General features: G+C 41.2%; 1 protein-coding gene and 1 pseudogene across 4 annotated transcripts; one reads left to right on the forward strand and one right to left on the reverse strand.

The window, feature by feature from the left end:
• The first annotated feature begins 1490 nt into the window (after window positions 1–1490).
• Window positions 1491–16924, forward strand: LOC308490051 (very-long-chain 3-oxoacyl-CoA reductase-B-like). Of its 3 annotated transcripts, XM_081031774.1 has the most exons (11): window positions 1491–1741; window positions 2084–2130; window positions 6100–6175; window positions 6372–6482; window positions 6632–6699; window positions 14507–14551; window positions 14765–14799; window positions 15007–15088; window positions 15596–15661; window positions 16022–16171; window positions 16353–16924. In XM_081031774.1, the coding sequence occupies exons 1-11, from the start codon at window positions 1582–1584 to the stop codon at window positions 16461–16463; spliced, it is 951 nt and encodes a 316-aa protein (XP_080887900.1). In that variant the 5' UTR covers window positions 1491–1581; the 3' UTR covers window positions 16464–16924. The 3 variants fall into 3 exon arrangements, with proteins under 3 accessions (XP_080887900.1, XP_080887901.1, XP_080887902.1); XM_081031775.1 differs by lacking the exon at window positions 6372–6482 and having other exon boundaries at window positions 1493–1741; XM_081031776.1 differs by lacking the exons at window positions 1491–1741; window positions 2084–2130 and adding an exon at window positions 1871–1991.
• On the reverse strand, window positions 11061–13158 carry LOC308490052 (ribosomal protein uL24-like; annotated as a pseudogene). Its single transcript has one exon. The product of its transcript is annotated as a ribosomal protein uL24-like (transcript).
• Window positions 16925–20462: the final 3538 nt, after the last annotated feature.

Genomic DNA, 20462 nt, shown 5'->3' on the forward strand with positions numbered 1-20462 from the left:
TTCATGGCTCTTGCATCATGACAATGCACCCGCTCACACGGCACTGTCTGTGAGGGAGTTTTTAGCCAGTAAACAAATAATTGTATTGGAGCACCCTCCCTACTCACCTGATCTGGCCCCTAATGACTTCTTTCTTTACCCAAAGATAAAGGAAATATTGAAAAGAAGAAGATTTTTTTTTATTGGGGAAGGGGAACAGGACTGTATTGAGGAACAGTGTGTACTTCCAGGCCTTTTTTACAAGTCAAGTTGTTGTCCTTTCAATTTTAGTTGTGGAGGGCACCATTCAGCTTCAAGTAGTTGTCCTTTCAGTCTTAGTTGTGGAGGGCACAGCTCAGCTCCAGGTCCAGTTGCTGTTGCTAGTTGCAGGGGGCGCAGCCCACCATCCCTTGTGGGAGTCAACCAGCAACCTTGTGGTTGAGAGCCCACTGGACCATGTGGGAATCAAACCGGCAGCCTTCGGAGTTAGGAGCATGGAGCTCTAACCGCCTGAGCCACCCCGAAAAAAGATCTTTTGATGACAGTCAGGACATCAAAGGTATATGACGACAGCTCTAATGGCCATTCCAGAAAAAGAGTTCCAAAACTGCTTTGAAGGGTGGACTAGGTGCTGGTATAGGTGCATAGCTTCCCAAGGGAAGTCCTTCTAAGGTGAAGGATTCAGCAATGAGTATGTAGACAAATATGTATGATTTCTCTTATCTAGAATATTCAAATTCATCAAGACAGAAAGTAGACTAAATATTATCAGGGGATGGGAGAAGGAAGGATGGGGAGTGGTTATTTAATGCATACAGAGTTTCTGTTTAAGATGATGAAATATTTCTGGAAATGGATAGTAGTGATGGTTGCACAACATTGTGAATAAATTAATGCTGTTAAATTGTACACTTAAAGAGTGGTAAATAGTAAGTTTTATGTTGTATATTTTACCATAATAGTAATAAATAGTAAACACTAAGAACAAGTTAAAAAAAGAAAAATAAATAGAATTTGTAAAGGGGGAATGAGGAGCAAGGCTATGTAAAGCCATTTGCTTTTATTCTGCCTGAACAGCAAATCTGTAGGTCAAGTTTTTCTGATAAACTCTGTGTATTGACAAAATTTCCTGGTGATTATCAAATGAGGCCTCCATCAGCAGCTGAGTTCAGCGACCCAAACAAAGGTCACCTGTGGGCACACATAGCCCAGCCCTGTGGGAGAAGCCAGAAGGCTTTCTCAGGCTCAACAGGGATGCCGCGGTCGGGGGAACCGGACGGTGTGTGTGTGTGTGTGGGGGGGGAGTATGTGGTGTGCGTGTGTGTGTGTGTGTGTGTGTGTGTGTGTGTGCGTGTGTGTGTGTGTGTGTGTTTGTGTGGCATACAATTAGATTTTAGGGATGGTGCTAGGGCTCATAGGTGTGGCTCAACGTCTAGAATAAAGCACGGGGAGTGGTTAGGGTGAGGGGCGGGGCCAGATGATTGACTTGCCGTGTGGGAGGGGCTAACACTGAGTAGGCAGACAGGCGAGTGTTGAAATAGCTGCTTGCGAAGGCAGCTTTCTAATTTTGGCGCTGGGTCTGATGACGTGGAGGGGGCTGTAATGGAGTCGGAGTGGGACGCACTGAGAGCGCTGGGGATGTTTACTGCCCTGTGCCTGCTGCTGTGGGTGACTTGGGGGCTGAGCTACACAGTCTATGTGCACCTGCTGCCCCAGGCACGCCGGGGTGCCCCTTGGCTCCGGGCACACGGAGCCTGGGCAGGTGAGGGGTGAGGGCTTTTTGCCAGGCGGGTAGGGGTGGGGGTAGGGGTGGGGGCCTCAGGAACAGGACAGATTATAGGTGAAGGCCCCCAATCAGAGCAGAGGTGGGGGTGGAGGTGGAGGGCTCCTGGAAGCAAGAGAGGTGAAGGCTGGGTGGACCAGAGCCAGACAGACACGGAGTCCCCGAAGGTGCAGGTGAGGGGAGCAGGTGTCAGAGACCCAGACAGATGAAGGATGAGGACCAAAATGGGGTAAGGTTGGGTCATAGTGAGGGGGGTTGAAGTGGGGCTGGGGCAAAGTGTCAAGCTGCTCCTCCTGCTCTTCCTCCTTCTCTCCTCTCTAGTGGTGACAGGAGCCACCAGTGGCATCGGCAGGGCCTATGCACATGAGGTGAGCCAGGGCTTGGAACCTTGTGGGTGGTGGGAGCTTCTCTTGTCTGCCTGTTGTCAGCTGAGAATCATGCACTGTATCTGGTACCCTCAGACATCCCCCAGGAAGCTTTCCCTCTGCTCCTCAGCCTGGGGGCAAGTGTTTATACTGGGCGTCTCTAGTTTCTTGACATTCCCCTGATTCATTCATTCAAAACATATTTATTGACCACCTTTACTGCCAGGCACTTTCCAGGTGCTGCGGGTACAGCAGTGAACAAACTGGACTGAAAACATCAAAAGACCTTGCCCTCACAGAGCGCATGTTCACTAGAGTGAGAGGAGACAGGTGTAGAAAAGATAAATAAATAAAATGTCTAGTGTGTCAAATGGCAGTAATGGTCAAGGGGGAAAAATCACAAAAGGAGAACAGGGAGCCCTAGGATGTGTGGGTTCCCATTTTTATATAGAGTGATCGGGAAAGGTGTCATTGACAGGGTGACATTGGGAAAAGACCTGAAAGACATGAAGTTCATGTGGATAATTGGGAGAAGGGATTTCCAGGGAGAAAAAGCAGTCAGGGTAAAGGCCCTGAGGTAGGGAGCATTGCTTGTTCGAGAAGCAGGAAGGTAGCCCCTGGGATTGTCTCAGAAAGGGAGAAGGAGCAATAGGAGATGAGGACAGAGATGCAGTTTCAGGGCAGATCGTGGAGAATCTGGTAGGTTATTGTGGAGACTAACATTTACTGAGTGAGATGAGACCGGGGAGGGTTTTGAGCAGAAGACAGATGTGGTACTGTAGGGGGGTGAGGGTGGAAGGAGAGAGCTCAGCTAAGAGGCTCTTGCAAAATCCAAGCATGACATGCTCATGTCTTAGACCAGGGTGACAGCACGTGAGGTTTGAGTACTTGAATTTTGGATTGATTTAAAGGTAGAGCTGACAAGATTTACTGAAAAAATTGGACGTGGAGTATGACTAAATGTTTGACCTTGTAACCTAAAAACTTGTTAAATTCACTTCTTAGTTCTTGTAGCTTTTTTGCAGCTTTTTGGGGTTTTTTATGTAGACAATCATGCCATCTGTGAATAGGCCATTTTATTATTCCTATCCAATCTATATAGCTTTTATTTCTTTTAAAGATTTTTTTTCTTTTATTGGGGAAGGGGTACAGGATTTACTGGGGAACAGTGTGTAGTTCCAGGACTTTTTTTTCCAAGTCAAGTTGTTGTCCTTTCAGTCTTAGTTGTGGAGGGCGCAGCTCAGCTCCAGGTCCAGCTGCCCATTGCTAGCTGCTGTGGGCACAGCCCACCATCCCTTGAGGGAGTCGAACGGGCAACCTTGTGGTTGAGAGGATGCTTTCCAACCAACTGAGCCATCCGGGAGCTCAAAGTGCCAGGTTCAATCTTAGTTGCAGGGGGCGGAGCCCACCATCCCTTGTGGGACTCAAGGAATTAAACTGGCAACCTTGTGGTTGAGAGCCCACTGGCCCATGTGGGAATCGAACCAGCAGCCTTCAGAGTTAGGAGCACGGAGCTCCAACCGCCTGAGCCACCGGGCTGGCCCTAGCTTTTGTTTCTTTTTCTTGCCTTATTGCACCATCTAGGAAATTCAGTATGATGTTGAGAGGAGTGGTCAGAATGAACATCCTTACCTTGTTTCTGCTCTTAGGAGAAATGCATTCAGTCTTTAACCATTAAGTATAGTGTTAGCTGTATGTTTTATTTATGTGTCCTTGGTAAAGTTAATGAAGGTTCATTCTATACCTATGTTGCTGAGAGTTTTTAATCATGAATGGAGGATGAGTTTTATCAAGTAATTTTTCTGTGTTTATTGAGATATTTACATGGTTTTTCTTTAGTCTGTTTATATGGTAAATTACATTAATTGATTTTCTAATGTTGAACCAACCCTATATTCCTGCTATAAACCCCACTTGGTCATTATCTATTATCCTTTTTACATGTTGTTGGATTTGATTTACTAATATTTTGTTGAGGATTTTTGTGTACAAGTTTATGAGGGATATTGATTTATAGTTTTATTTTCTTGTAATACATTTGTTTGGTTTTTGGTATTAGGGTAATGCTGGCTTCATAAAATAAATTACTACAAGATTTTTGACTAGAATACCTCAAAGAATGGAGCTGCAATTACTGAGATGGGGTTAACTGAGGGAGGACCAGGTTTGCAGGAAACAGGCAGGATTTAGTCTGGGACATTTTAAGATTGAGATGCCAGTTAGGCGTCTAAGTTGAGAACTATGCAGTTGGGTGTGTACTCTGGAGTTCGGAGGGAACGTCTAAGCGGAGATATAAATTTAAGCATCATCAACATACCAATGCCATTTAAAGTCACAAGACTGGGTGAGAGTGGGTGTAGATGGAGAAGGGGAACACAGTCTGAATCACCGCCAAAGTGTTCCCTGGAGCACTGAAAGTTAAGAGGTATGGAAGATGAGGAGGAACAAGCAATGAGGCAGAGTGAGAGGAAAGCCAGGGATGGAGGAGAGATCTTACAAGCCAGGTAAAAACGTTTTGAGGAAGAGGGGGTGATCAACATGTCAGTTGCTGCTGGCAGGTGCTGAGAATACAGCACTGGCTTCACCAACAATGGAAGTCATTGGTAACGGAAGAGGCTTGCATGCCGTGTTGCGGGGAGCCCAACTGGAGTAGGTACAAGAGGGGACGGGAGGAGAACCCGTGTAGACAATCCTTTCTTGGAATATTGAATGAAGGAGGAGCAGGGAGATAAGAAATGAGCCAATGCCTGGACAGAGAAGAGAGGAAGGATAATGGCAGGTTTGCATGCTGATGGGAATAATCCAGCAGAGGGAGAAGTTGTAACGCGGGGGATGATGGGAGAAAAGCTGGAGTGATGTCCTCACAAAAAGGGAGGGGAAGCTGGGGTGATATGCTGGGCACTGGTCTGTCCCATCACTGCATCATGAGCCCCGTGAGGGCAGGGCTGTGGCTGTCTTGGTCAGTGCCTCCTAGCACAGGGCCAGGTACAAGCAGATGCTGGGCAAATGTTTGTTGAATGAATGAATGCCCTTCACAGCATCAACCTCTCAGGTTCTAGGAGCTGTTGAGATGTTTGTGTCCAGCCTCCCTCCAAAGCTGACGGACACTCAGTCCCACAAAACACATCACCCTCAGACACGCAGCGGGACAGACATGCACCAAAATGCTACTTAGCACCCATTCCACAAATGTTTGCTAACTCTATTTCAAGGGGAAAGGCTTTCAAGGCAGAAGGAGCAGCGTGTGCAAAAGCCCAGGCACAGGAAAATCCAGGGGATGCTTTTGGGGCTAGAGGAACTGTTGGCAGTGCCTGGACTCCCATAGAGGGCCATTGGCAGGAGGTATGGCTGAAGACCCAGGCTGGAGCCAGGTCACACAGGTCCAGGGGGAGGAGCATGGTTTTGTCCCAAGGGCCCTGGGGAGTCAAGGCAGGTTCTGAGGAGGAGAGCTTCGTGCTTTAGAAAGAGCCTTCTGGCTACTGAATGGAGGGTAGGGAGGAGGACGTAAGACTGAGTCTGTCATGGGCACCTTGTGTCCCAGCAAAGAGCAGGTGCTGAGTAAACACATTTTAAATAAATGTATGAATGAAGAAAGAAACGAACACTTGAACGACTGGATTCTTATATCACCGAGAACAAAAGCCAAAGTCTTCACTGGGGCGTTCAAGGCCCTGGAATCTGGTCCCTTGCCCGCCTTGCTGAGCTGCTGCACAGCAGGTCACTTTGCTTAGAGCTTGCGAGACTCCATGCTGTCCTCTAAGCTGCCAGCCTTTGTGCAAGGGCCTTTGCACTTGCTGTTGCTTCTGCCTGGAATACTCCTTCCCCAGGAAGCATGCTCCGGGAGGGCAGGCTTTTGTTTTTCTCTATTGTGTACTTCAGCAACCACAGCACCTACCACTCTGCAACGCGCAGTCAGCACACAGTCCACATTCGTGGATTTCGTGGATAAATACGTGATTGAATCCCCCACAGCTCGCTCGGAGAGGTCTGAACATCGTCCTCATCAGTCGAAACCTGAGCAAGTTGGAGCACGAGGCAAACGAGATAGGTGACCACCCACAGGGCGGGCGGCTGGGGGCGGCGCCTAGACCAGTGTGTGTGGTCGAGGGCGTGGTCGGGGCGGGGCGTGTCAGGAGGGAGGGGGCTCCAGCTGTATCTGGGCCCAGGGAAGGATGAGTAGGGTTGGGGCAGAGGTGGGACTGGGTTCCAGCTCAGGGCCTGGCTCCCACTGCCACTCTTCCCAGAGCGGCTTCATGGCCGGGTCACTCGAGTCATCCAGGCCGACTTCACCCGGGGATTGGAGATCTACGAGGCCATTAAGGCAGGATTGAAAGACCTGGAGATTGGAGTCCTGGGTATGTGCCAATGCCTGCTTGAAGGAGCCATGCCCTCAAATGCCCTCATGCTCACCCTGACTGGAATCCGACTGTGGTCGCCCTCTGTCTGCCCCTGCCGTGTCTCCCTGGGACTGCTGAAGTGACACAATTTGTCCCCTCTCGTTCAGTGAACAATGTGGGCATGCTGTATGTAACTGGCATGAAGAAAATCCTCGACTGTGACAACGTCGCCAAAGTGAGTGAAACCAAGTACTAGCCCGCTCAGTAGCTCTTGCTCCCCTGTTGGAAAACCACGCAACTCGCTAACTTGGTTAGAGCAAAGTACTCTATTGCTTTCAGTTGGAAAATCGTTTTCAAAGCTGCACATCTCTGATGTCTAGGATGTGAAGGGGGTCCCCTTGGATGGGGCTCCCTTCTGCAGTGCCCAACTGGTACAACTGTTCAAGTTAGTCTGGTCCTGCCCTTTTATATTCCCTGCTGCTAACTTTAAGGGGGAATGAGTACCATGGGGAAAAGCAGTGCCTGTCACTTGGAATCTGGTTTTCTAAATGTTTGTTTGGGGTCATTCTTGAACCCATGGCTTCTTTTCTCTTAATCACCTATACATTGATCCCCATACTCTTTCTGATGGCAGTCACATGGTCTCTTGTACCTCAGTTTCAGATGCCTACCTCTTTTGTTACATTAAATATTATTATCTTTATGGGCTTTTTAAAATTAAAGTTATAAAAAGTCAAATATTTCCACAAGGGTTGTTAAAGATAACTCATACTTTTAAATAATATGTGTCTAGCATACATTTTGATTTCTCAATTTTAGCCATTATTTAGTGACCACAATGAACGGTGAGGAGTAGTTCTAGTTCACAGACACTCATGCCCACAACACAAACCCACCCTCTCCCAGGCTGCTGTACCCCAGCATGATAATTCGTACATGTGGCTACAGAATCACATTACTATGCATTTGAAAACGTTGTTCACAGCTGAGCCATGTAGTGGTCTATGATGATTTTTCCTTTCTTTAACTTTTTTTTTCTTCTCCCTGGAGTTAGTCATCGTCTTGATTTTTCACCTTCTTGGGTTTCTATGTCTTTATCGCTACTTCAACTCTAAACTGTAACCTAAAAACATAAAAGTGTTCAAGCAATTTTATCTTATTGCTGGACTGGTTACCCTCTTTGCCACAAATCCTGGGACCTCCCTTAATCTTCTCTTAGGAAGCCCCTATTTTCTCTATCAAATGTCATAGCATTTTTTTAATTTACCCCCTCATTTTGTTGGAACGTATCCTTCAGTAGCCTCCTGAGAAAGAATGCATGGGTGGTGAAATTTTCAGTTCTGTTTTCTATGGGTTATGGACTTTGGATAAATGACTTAATTTCTCTATGCCTTAGTTTCATATCTATAAAATGGGAATAAATATTTGTGTTGGCCTCATAGGGCTATTAGGACAATGGAATGCACATAAACCTAAGTTGTGTGCTCCATAAGTGTTAGTTATTATTATCAGACATATACAAAACAAGATCACCATGTGTTTTTAATTTTTAAAAATTATTTCAAAATAATGCATATTCTCATGTTATAAAACTTAAAGAAATTAGCTGTGTATTCTGCCTCTGGTAGTGGAGGAAGTTGTTGTTTGAGACTAACCCTGTAAATGAGAACGATTAGGAAAGCTGGATAAAATTAAATAGAAAAAACTATTTGAAGGCATTATATAACTACAAAGGCAATGCGGTTTTGTAGCACCAAGATTTGAACACATAACTTTCAATATACTGTTGGTGCTGCAACAGAAAAAATGTAATTCAAAGCTTTGGGAAACATCCCAGGCTTTTAGTTGCGGTGCTGAAGAACTATAATCTAGGAGTGAGGGTAAAGTAGGAATAAGTTAGGTTTCACAGGAACTGAAACCGGCTTTCAAATCACCTCGATCTGGTTGGGGGATTCATGTGATCTGATATTTGAGTGCCCTGAGTTGAGCTGCCTGGAAGCATCAAAAACAATCCAGCATTTTTAGAGGAAAAGATGCACAGTTGACCCTCCAATAAGTGGCTTTGAACTGGGCAGGTCCACTTACATGAGGATTTTTTTTCAATTGACGTGCTCAGTTCAAACTTGTGTTGTTCAAGGGTCAACTGGAGTCCAGAGCTTCAAATCAGCAATACAATTTTTATATTAAATATCCAGAACTCAACAAAATTAGAAGAAAAATCATGACTACAAACAAAAGAAATTATAATGCAAACAGGTCGACATGTGACCGAGACAATGGAAATATCAGCAGATTGTTTAAACAGTGGTCAGATACATACATATATATATATATATATATATATATATATACATATATATATATATATATATATATATATATATATATATATATATATATATATAAAACATAAGATTTACCACTTTAACCATTTAAGCAAAGTGTACAACTCGGTGGTATTAAGTACATTCACAATGTTGTACAGCCATCCTCACTATCAGTTTCCAGAAGATTTTCATCATCCCAAACAGAAACTCTGGACCTATTAAGAAACAGCTCCCCATTCTACCCTTTTCCAAATTTCTGTTCTAGTCTTTGCATCTGTGAACTTGCTGATTCTAGATACTTCATACAAATGGAATTATAGACTATTTTTCCTTTTGTGTCTGGCTTATGTCACTTAACATAATGTTTTCAGTTTCATGTATGTTAGAGCAAGTATCAATACTTCATTCCTTTAATTTTCTTTATTTTTTTAATTGTAGCAAATATACATCACATAAAATTTGCTGTTTTAACTATATTTCAGTGGACAGTTCACTGAAACCATCACCATCACCCATCTTCAGAACTTCCTCAGTTTCCCATACTGAAACTCTGTACCCATTAACAATAATGCCTCATTCCTCCCTTACCTTTAGCTCCTGGAAACCACCATTCTACTTTCTATCTCTATGAGTTTGAGTACTCTAGGTACTTCATCTAAGTGGAATCATCGAGTATCTGACCTTTTGTGCCTGGTTTATTTCATTTAGCATATTTTCAAGGGTCTTTCATGTTGTAGCATGTATCACAATTTCCTTTCTTTTTAAGGCTAAATAATATTCCATTGTATATATACACCACATTTTGTTTATCCATTCATCCGCTTATGGTCACTTGTGTTGTTTCCACCTTTTGGTTGTTGTGAATAATGTTGCTGTGAACATTAGTGTACAAATATCTGTTTGAGTCCCTTCTTTTAATTCTTTTGGCCATATACCCAAAGTGGAAGTGATGTGTACAAGATTAGTTTGGCTAATCGTGAGATACCGTATGAATTTTGTGTGGGTTTTGCTATTTCTGCAAAAAATGCTGTTAGTTTTTTAAACAGATTTCATTGAATCTATAGGTCACTTTGGATAGTATTAGCTTAGCAATACTAAGTCTTCCAATCCATGTACGCAGGACATCTTTCCAATTACTTATCTATTCTCTAATATGTCCGTAATGTTTTATAGCTTTCAGTATATAAGGCTTTCCTGATTGATTCAGTTCATTCCTAAGTGTATTTATTCTTTTTTTGGTGCTATTATAAATGGAATCATTTTCATAATGTCCCTTTTGGATAATTTGTTGTTAATGTATAGATATGCAACTGATTTGTCTTTGTGTGTGTGTTGATTTTTGTATAGTGCTACTTTGCAAATTTATTTACTAGTTCTCACTGGTTGTTTTGTGGGATCTTTAAGATTTTGTACATATAAGATCATGTCATCTGTGAATAGAGATAATTTTACTTCTTCCTTTACAATTTGGATGCCTTTGATTTCCTTTTCATGCTTAATTGCTCTGGCTAGAACTTCTAATACTATGTTGAATAGAAATGGCAAAAGCCATTTAGAGCAGTAAAAGCTTTCAGTATTTCACCATTGAGTATGACGTTAGCTGTGGGCTTTTCATGTTTATTATTTATATCTTTATTAGGTTGAGGTAGTTTCCTACTATTCCTAGTTTGTTGAGCATTTTAATCATGAAAGAGTTTTGAATTTTGTCAAATGCTTTTTCTGCATCAATTGAGATGATCGTGTGGCTTTTTCTCTTTATTTTATTAATGTGTTGTATTACATTAATCAGTTGTCATATGTCAAACCATCCTTGCATTCCAGGAATAAATCCCATTTGGTCATGTGTATAATCCTCTTAATGTGCTGCTGTATTTAGTTTGCTAGCATTTATTTTAGGACATTTACACGAATGTTCATAAGGAATATTGGTCTGTAAACTTCTTTTCTTGTAGTGTCTTTGTCTGGCTTTGATATCAAGGTAATGCTGCCTTCATAGAATGAGTTAGAAGGTGTTCTCTTCAGCGTTTTTAAAGAGTTTGAGAAGGACTGGCATTAGTTCTTTGAATGTTTGGTAGAATTAATCCATGAAGCCATCTGGCCAGGGATTTTCTTCCTTGAGAAGTGTTTTTTATTATTGATTCAATCTCCTTACTAGCTATGGGTCTATTCAGGTTTTCTATTTCTTCCTGATTCATTTGCAGTAAGTTTTATGTTTCTAGGAATTTGCCCATTTCTTCTAGATTACCCAATTTGTTGGCATACAGTTGTTCATAGTGCTCTCTATAATTCTTTTAATTCTGTAGAATCAATAGTAATTTCTCCCTTTCATTTTTTCATTTTAATTTTTATTGAAAGCTGTATGTAAGATTACTTTATTCCTGCATCTTCTCAATTATTTCTTCCTTATATTTGCCCTTTTCCTTTCCTACTTGGCGAGATTTGGCTTTCTGTTCAAGGATCTTTTTGCAGTGCTGTTTCAGCTTTGGTCTCATGATAACCGTTTGTAGGGTGTGAATGCCCAAATGAACAGTTATACCATTAGTCTTCTCCTGCTGCACTCATTCAATGTAGATGATGTATTTCTTCCTGTAAACCTGGACTACTTTACCAATTTGCTGTCCTTCGTAGTGTCCTTGTACAACCTGAACTGCATCATCCTTTCAGATGGGCATGGATTGAACATCGTACTTCTGTCTCAGCTCTTTGGAAAGAGAAGGAGACATAATCTTCCTGCGAATGTGGGAATGTGCATTGAAATGCTGTCTACAGTTCTTGTTCCGGTCAGAAGTCACAAAGCGGTTGAACTTCATTTTGGCCTCTGGTGCTTCAGCAATGGCCACAGAAGAAAAAAGCTCACTTTCATTTCTGATTTTAGTAATTTCAGTGGGTTTTCTTTTCTTAGTCAATCTAGATAAATGTCAATTTTGTTAATCTTTTCAAAGAACTAACTTTTGGTTTCATTGATTTTCCTTATTATTTTTCTATTCTCTATTTTATTTTTTTCTGCTCTAATCTTTATTATTTATTTTCTTCTGTTAGTTTTGGGTTTAGTTTGTTCTTTTTCTAGTTCCTGAAATTATAGTGTTAAGTTGTTGATTTGAGATTTGTTTTTCAACATAAGCATTTATAACAATAAATTTCCCCCTTAGAACTGCTTTCATTATATCTTATAAATTTTGGTATTTGTGTTATTATTTTCATTTGTCTCTAAGTATTTTGAAATTTCCTTTGTGATTTCTTCTTAAACCCATTTGGTTTTTAAGAGTTATAGAGGTTCTTTATGTATTATGGATATTAACCCCTTATCCAATGTATAATATGCAAATCTTTTCTCTGATTTTGTGAGTTGCCTTTTTACTTTCTTGATAGTGACTTTTAATGTACTAAAGTTTTTCATTTTGATAAAAATACAGTTTATCTATTTTTTCTTTTGTTGCTTGTGCTTTTGGTGTAATATCCAGAAAATAATTACCAAATTCAATGTCATGAAGCTTTCCCCCTATGTTTTCTTTTAAGAGTATTATAATTTTAGCTCTTAATTTTAGGACTTTGATCCATTTTGAATTTTTTGTAGATGGTCTTTTGCTTCATGTATTTTGGGGCTCTATTGTTGGTCTGTATAAATTTATAATCTTGTTGCTGCATTGATATTTTATAGAATACAAAACCCTTCTTTGTCTTTTATAATTTAAAAAAAACCTTAATGTCTATTTTGTCTGACAATAATATAGCTACCACAGTTTTCTTTGGTTACTACTTGCATGGAATATATTTTTCTATCTTTTCATTTTCAGTATCTTTTCATGTTTAGTATCTTTGTGTTTTTGTATCTAAAGTGAATCTCTTGTAAGCAGCATATAGTTAGGTGATTTTTTTAAAAATCCAATCTATCAATTTCTCTTTTAATAGGAGAATTTAATCCATTTATAAAAAGTAATTACTGATAAGAAAGGATTTACTTCTGCTATTTAGTTATTTGTTTGTGGATGTCTTATTTCCTCCCTCTATTTCACTAACATTTTTAAATTAGTTAATTTTTGTTGTGACCATTTTTATTCCCTTCTTTCATTTTATGTGTATTTTAAAAGTTATTTTCTTAGTTATTAGCTTTGGTATTACAATTAACATCTTAAACTAGTAACAAGCTAGTTTTAATAATGCCAACTTGTTTTCAATTGTATGCAAACACTCTGCTCTTATACATATCCATCCATCTTTGTTTATATTGTTGACACAGTTTACATCTTCATACATTATGTGCCCATTAACATAGATAATATAAATTTATAGTGATTGTTTTATATATCTGCCTTTTAAATAGGAAAATAATAGGAGTTATAAACCAAAAATAAAATAATGTTGCCTTTTCTGTTTACCTATGTCGGAATCTTGATCGGATTTTTCTTAGGGCTTTGAGTTGTTTTCTAGTGTTTTTTAAATTTCAGCCTGAAATTTTTAAAATTTTTTACATTTCTCCATTTAGCGTTTCTTGTAGAACAGGTCTAGTAGTAATGATTTCTCTTAGCTTTTGTTTACCTGGGAATGTCTTAATTTTTCCCTTATCTTTGAAGGATGGTTCTGCTAGACATAGGATTCTTAGTTGACAGGTTTTTGTTTATTTTTTTTTAGGACTTTCAATATGTTACCCATAGCTTTCTGGCCTCCATGATTTTGGAGGAGAAATCAGCTATTGAACATCATTTGTTCATGATGAGTCACTTCTTTCTTCCTACTTTCAAAATAATAATAATAATTTATTTTTTTAGTGAGAATCTTTTTTTAAAATTATTATTATTTGAGGAAGGGGAACAGGACTTTATTGGGGAACAGTGTGTACTTCCAGGACTTTTTCCAAGTCAAGTTGTTGTCCTTTCAGTCTTAGTTGTGAAGGGTGCAGTTCAGCTCCAGATCCAGTCACCATTGTTAGTTGCAGGGGGTGCAGCTCACCACCCCTTGCGGGAGTCGAACCCCGGCAACCTTGTGGTTGAGAGCCCACACTCCAAACAACTGAGCCATCTCGCCACCCGGGAGCTGAGCGGCAGCTCATTGACTTCATTCTAGTTGTGGAGGGCTCAGCTCACTGGCCCATGTGGGAATCGAACCGGCAACCCTGTTGCCCAGAGCTTGCGCTCTAACCAACTGAGCCACTCGTCCGCCCCTATAAAAAGTTTGTTGATCAAAAAATCAAGGGAGAAGTTTATAAAATGAAGGTGAAAATCTTCCTTCTCTCTCTAAAGCATTTCCCCAAAGAGATCCCCAATTAAAAATGTGGTAGGTATTTTGTTCTCTATGCATATGGAAGCCTGTATATGTAGGTTTTATCTGGATGGCAGGCAACCTACTGTTCTGTACTATACCTTTTATAAGTAGACATGGGGATCATTCTAATTAAAAGAAATATCTGACCCATTCTTTTTACTTACTTTACTTGAGCATTCAAAATGTTTCCTATTATATGTGATTACAGTGTTGTAATGAATATCTTTGGACATATTCATTTCCCACATGTGTGAGTACCTTGGAAAGAAGTAAATGTTCAGAAATGGAATTGATGGGTAAAAGGGCATGTGCATTTTAAATTATAGTGGGTGCTGCTTAAAAAAAAATAAAAATGTGTTCCATGTTAAAAGGAAAGTAAGCTAGGAAATAACAAAAGATGGGAGTTAAGGCAGGGTTGGTGAAGGGAAGGACTGATGGTTCCATTTTCTTCCCCAGAGACTCTCGGATGTTGTAAACTGCAACATGATGTCTGTGGCCCAGGTGAGACTGGGCTAGGAGAGGCTAAGTCCAAGGTCAGCATAGCTCTGACCACTCTGGGTGGCCCCCAGCATTCCCCTGGACTGGGCTAGCATGGAGGAGGTAGTAGGCGACTATTCCCCAAAGGAAGGCAGGGGGATGAGCGTGAACTTGAGGAGGGGGCATGTGAGAGGATTGGAAAGGGAAAGATGGGGCCCTCCCCACTCTTCTCTACAGATGACCGCCATTGTCCTGCCCCAGATGGTCACCAGGTAAGAGGCAGTCTTTTTCTCTTCCACCCTGGACCCTCCCCCTTCCAAATTCCAGGATTTTCCCCTTCTGCAGCTGTCCCACCCATGTTTCCAACTCTTCCCTGTCCCTCTGACATTTCTCAGATTAGGGCCCGGCTCAGGGGTAGACGTAGGGAAATCACCTGGATCCTCTCAGCCTCACCTTCCAACTAATGCTTCCTTCTCCAGGCATAAAGGCCTTATCATCAACATCTCTTCAGTGCTTGACAGGAGACCCTATCCACTCTTGTCAGTGTACGCAGCTTCTAAGGTACCCAGAGCCCACAGACTTGAGGCGACCGCTACCCTGCCATGCTGAGATTTCTGCAGAAGCCCTGAGGGGAGAGAGAGAGGGAGAGGGAGAGGGAGAGGGAGAGGGAGAGGGAGAGGGAGAGGGAGAGGGAGAGGGAGCGCTCACTTGAGTCTGGGGCTATGTGTAAGTCAGACAGACATCTGGGGCACAGTCCAGTGGATGAAGCAGGCTTTTTTTTTTTTTTTTTAAGAGAAGAGGCTAGGGGTTGAGAGAACACATGAGGTGGGAAGGAGATCAGAGATTGGCCTTGCTGGAATGGAGAGCGGGTGTGTGGGAATAGAGGTAGGGCTTAGAACACGGAAGAATTCAGGTGTTAAGGTGAGGACTTGGGCAGGGAACCTGGGGGCCTTCTGGAGCCATGGGGTATTCTAGGAGCAGGGACAGTGCTGGGGCAAGGGCGGCCTGGATAAGTCTGCACAGGGATGCCAGCGGGCCTGGGACCCTCCCTCTCTCCTTCCTCCATAGGCTTTTGTGCGGAACTTCTCCCAAGCAGTGGGCGCAGAGTACTTCTCTCAAGGAGTCATTGTGCAGGTGTCTGACCACGGGGGCGGGGCTCCCAAGGGACAAGGCGAGAGTGGCAGCTCAGAAGGGGCGGGGCTCTGGCAGAGGGTATGAGTTTAGAGACAGGGGAGGCTCGGGTTGGGGCAGGGGATTTCGCAGAGGACGGTGACTCAGAACGGCGTTAGTGGAGCAGCCTCAGAAGCGGTGGGTTGTCTCTGGGGACGTGGCTTCGAAGGGCGTGGCCCGGAGCATGCACTAGAGGGGCGGGCTCTCTGAGACCCTTGTGGTAGAGCAGCAAGGAGGTGGACCTCTGGGATGCTCAGAGAGGGCCTGGGAGCTTAGGCTGGCTTGGGCAGGGAGTTCTTTCCTTTACCCTCTTTCTTCCTGCAGACAGTGAGCCCCTCAGTGGTTGACACAAATATGACCCGTCCCATGAAATTCCAGCAGTTCAGAGTGAGTCCGGAAGACTTTGTTCGGCAGGCATTGGACACCGTTGGCCTCACCTCCCAAACCTTTGGATGCCTCAGCCACGCTATACAGGTGCCTTTATGGGACAACTATAGGCATAGGGCTAGATGGAACACTCGCGGGCCCAGGTCCACTAGTCCTCAGAAGTGGGGAGACGCCCAGAAGAGGGCAGGACCACACTTTGGCCTGGGGAGAAAGGAGAGGAGAAGAGTGACCTGAGGGTAACCTGACTCCTGGTTCTTCTTCTTCCCAGAGTTTCCTGGTGGATCTCCTCCTGCCCAGCTGGTTTTGTCTCAGTCGATGGGGAGTAAAATTTTTATTTCTGTTTGGGGTGTACTCTACTAAAAGTGAAAACGCTCTCTGATAAAAGGCCTTGAAGAGGCGTGACCACTAGTTCTCTCCTCTCCCGCACCCCCTACAACCCCCTGGGCCAGGGCTGTTGGTGTTTGCAAAGATGTCCCACACGTGGGAATAGAGCGACAAGAAGGCCAGTGGAACAGAAGTGGACCCCGGAACACCTGGACATTTAGTGACAACTGCGACATCTCAAACCTCTGACTTTTTTTTTTTTTTTTTTTTTTTTTACCTCTGACATTTTAATATGTGGCTCTGAGACAAGCAGATAACCATTCGGAAGGGGGGGAGACATATATACATATACACACATATGTGTGTAAATATATATGTGTATATATAAATGTAGTGGTGATTGTTTCAAAACTTTGTGAATACACTAAAAATCACTGAATTGTGCACACTTAAGGGTGAATTTTATGGTATGTGAATTATATCTCAATAAAAATAATTTAAAAAATAGAGTCCCCCAAACGTGTGTGTGTGTGTGTGTGTGTGTGTGAATCGGAACCATTCCTCCCACTCTGCACCTGCATAAATAATCCAGAAATCCCCATGTCAAAATGGAAACCCAACAACCAGAAGAATACATGAATGAATTCCTTTCCATGTTGGGAATGGGAGAATCTTTCATTAATACAGAAAATTAAAAGCAACAACAAAAAGAATCACTAACAAATATTGAACTCTAGTTAATGATATGCAGGCTGAATTATTTAGGGAATGTGTACTGATGTCTGCAAGTTACTTTGAAATACATTGAAAAGTTAGATGAATTAGATAGAGGAATATAGAGTGAATAGAAATATGACAAGTATGGTAACATATTAGTAATAGAATCTAAATGGTAGACACATGGGTGTCCACTGCACAGTTCTTTCAACTTTTCTGTATGTTTGAAAGTTTTCATGATAAAAGATTGGAGGAAATCCAGGAGCAGTAAAATAAATTTATAAATAAAACTACTTATGCATATTTAGAAATTACTTAAGAAAAAATGATTCTGTAAGCAAAGTAAAAGTGTGACAATCTCAGGAAATATTTACAACTTACATCATACACAAAATGTTTATATCACTATATAAGAAAAAGACCAAAAGGCCAATATTTTAAAATGTATGAAAGAAATAAACAGAAAGTTCAGAGAAACAAATACAAACAGTCCTTAACTGTATGAAAAGGTGCTCAACTTTTCTCATAAGAATAATACCAATTAAAATGACTGAAGTAGCATTTCTTGAGTAGACAGGCAACAAGTTAACAGGAACAAGCTTGTGAGTTAGCAGGAACAAGCTTAAAAATTCACCGCTTGGCTCAATTCCCCTCCAAAAAAACACCCCGGCTAGAAAGACACCTGCAAGCTGACAAGTACCTTACATCCATCATAGATTGGAACAGGACGGTTCCCAGAAGAGACAAATTGTGACTGCAACCTCCTGCAAGCTAACAAGCACCCTAGCATAGAGAAATATAAAACCCCAGCACTCCTTCTCATTGGTGCAGCCATCTTCTTTAGACACTGCCACGGGCATCTTCACAGCCTGACTTTCAATAAACTTTTTCTCACTTTCCTATTTTTCTGAGTCTTGTGAATTCTTTCACATTCTGCAAATGACCAGAGGTACCCAAAAACAATACATTTCTGACCTATGAAATTGGCAAAAATGCATAAGTTGGAAATGCATAGCTGTTGGACATTCAAAATGGTACACCTCCATGAGGAGAGATTTGATAATAGCTAACTAAAAAAATAACACAAGTGTTTACTCTCATACCTAGCAATGAAACTAGATTATACCTTGAAGACCCACCTCCACAGCTAGAGCAATCAGAGATGAGAAGACTTCACCTTAGGGTCAAGTTTGACAACTTCAAAGAATAGAAAGGAAGCGCAAATCTCTGGACAAATGGGGCTATTTTTTACTTTCTCTTTTGAAGATTTTTAAACTTGTAAAAGTCATAAGACTAGAACATGTATACTCATCACCTAGATTCACTGCCCATTAATATTTGCTTTTATCTCTCTTCATGTACATGTGATTGTATATGTGATGATGACAGTGATGATGATGATGATGAAAATGATGACTGGGCCATTTGAAAGTAAGTTGAGACATCATGATCCTTTATTCTTAAATGCTTTAGTAGGTAATTCCTAAGAACAAAGACATTATCCTAATAACAACAATGTAGTGATGGTATTTAGGAAATTTATCATTGTTAATACACAGTCCACATTCAAAATTTTCCAATTGTCACAATAATACCTTTTTTAGGAATGTTTTTTCCTGTCTGGGTTTCAATCCAGGGTCATGTATTCATTTAGTTGTCATGGTTCTTTAGTCTCCTTTAACCTTCAGCCGTCCCTCATCTTTTCTTTGTGCTCCATGACACTAACATTTTTTTTGGCAGAAATGTTTTGAAGTTGAAAAACAATGTGAGTTTTATGGAGTAAGGGATTTATTATAAGCATAAGATCTCACACAATTGCAGGTGATGGTGGGGAAAGAAGGTCCAGAAGAGGAGTTGAGGGATCAGTGGAAAATCACCTCTTGATGCACTGGTGTAGGTGGATAAATCAGAGCTTTCAGGAAAAATCTGGGATGTCATTATATCCAGTTGCCAGAGTAGGATCACTAAGACAGCTGGTGAAGAAGTCGGTGGAAGGCTATTGCCTCTGCATGTGGTGGTATGCCTGGATCACTGTTGGTCAGCAGTAGGGCAGAAATTTGAGAAGAGATGAGTAGAGAGTGAGAAGGAAACAAGATCCTGTGCTTTTGCATCTCTGTTTGTCTCCCTCTCTTTCTCTCACTAGAGGGGAGAGTGAGAGCAAGCTGGAAACCCTCACTGGCACATCTACATTTGTGTCTTGCCACATTTAAATAGAATAACCATCCAAGAACAGTGACCATGTTTCACTTCTTCCTTTGAATTTTTATGCACATATTCTCTTTCAGCCAACTCTAATTCAGAGCCATGCAGGGAAGGGGAGGCTAAGAAGGTAGGTCCAGCTCAGCCCAGTTGACAAAGTACAAAACCATCACCAAAGTGTGCCCTGTTTCTCTATTCCCTAGAAGGGTTTCTGTAAGACTGGTGTTCCTTCCTTAAATGCTTGGAAGATTTCACCAGTGGGACCATCTAGAGTTTTGTGGAAAAAATGTTTAATTATGTATTAAATTTCTTTGATAGATATAGGACTATTCAGATTTTCTATTTTTTTGTAGGTCGGTTGTGGTTTTATTTTTCAAAAAATTTATCCACTTCATCTAAATTTTCAAATGTATCAACATGAAGTGGTTCATATTATCCTTGTATTGCTATTTTCATGCCTGTAGGATCTATAGTGATGTCTCATTCTGATTCCTGTTTTTGGTAAATTATTTTTCTCTCTCTCTCTTATTTTTTTCTTCATTGGTCTTAATAGGGATTGGTTGATTATATCAACCTTTTAAGAGAACAACTTTTGGCTTGTTGATTTTTATATGGTAAGTTTGTTTTCTATTTCATTGATTTCTATTCTAATTGATGTTTTATTTTCTACTTTGTTTTTTAATTTGTTCTTTTTCTATCTTCTTAGATATTTGATTTGAAAATTTACTTTTCTAATATTTGCATTAAAGATATGCACTTCCCTCTAAACATAATGTTTCAGCATCCATAAGATTTGCTATGTTACATTTTTACTGTTCTTCAGTTAAAAGTTTCTTATTCCCATTTTTATTTCTTCTTTGATTCATAGACTATTCAGAAGTATGTTGCTTAATTTTCAAACATGGAGATATTCTACTTATCTAATTATGATAGTACTCTAATATAATTCAAAAGTGATTGGAGAATATGTCCTACATAATTTTCATCCCTTGAAAATTTTAAAGGCTTGATTTATGGCCCAGAATATGGTCATTTTGGTAAATGGACCATATGGAAAGCCTTTCTTTATTCCTTGATAACTGCTTGCCTTGAAGGCTTCTGTGCCTGAAATTATAGTAATATAGGCATACCTAATGGC

Source organism: Rhinolophus hipposideros (genome assembly GCF_964194185.1).
Source record: "Rhinolophus hipposideros genome assembly, chromosome: 21".
Lineage (NCBI taxonomy): Eukaryota > Metazoa > Chordata > Mammalia > Chiroptera > Rhinolophidae > Rhinolophus > Rhinolophus hipposideros.

Coding starts and splice junctions, on each gene's coding strand:
- LOC308490051 (XM_081031774.1), top strand. CDS start 1,582: ATGGAGTCGGAGTGGGACGCACTGAGAGCGCTGGGGATGTTTACTGCC. Junction 6,176..6,371: donor GCACGAGGCAAACGAGATAG/GTGACCACCCAC, acceptor CACTCTTCCCAG/AGCGGCTTCATGGCCGGGTC. Junction 14,552..14,764: donor ACATGATGTCTGTGGCCCAG/GTGAGACTGGGC, acceptor TCTTCTCTACAG/ATGACCGCCATTGTCCTGCC.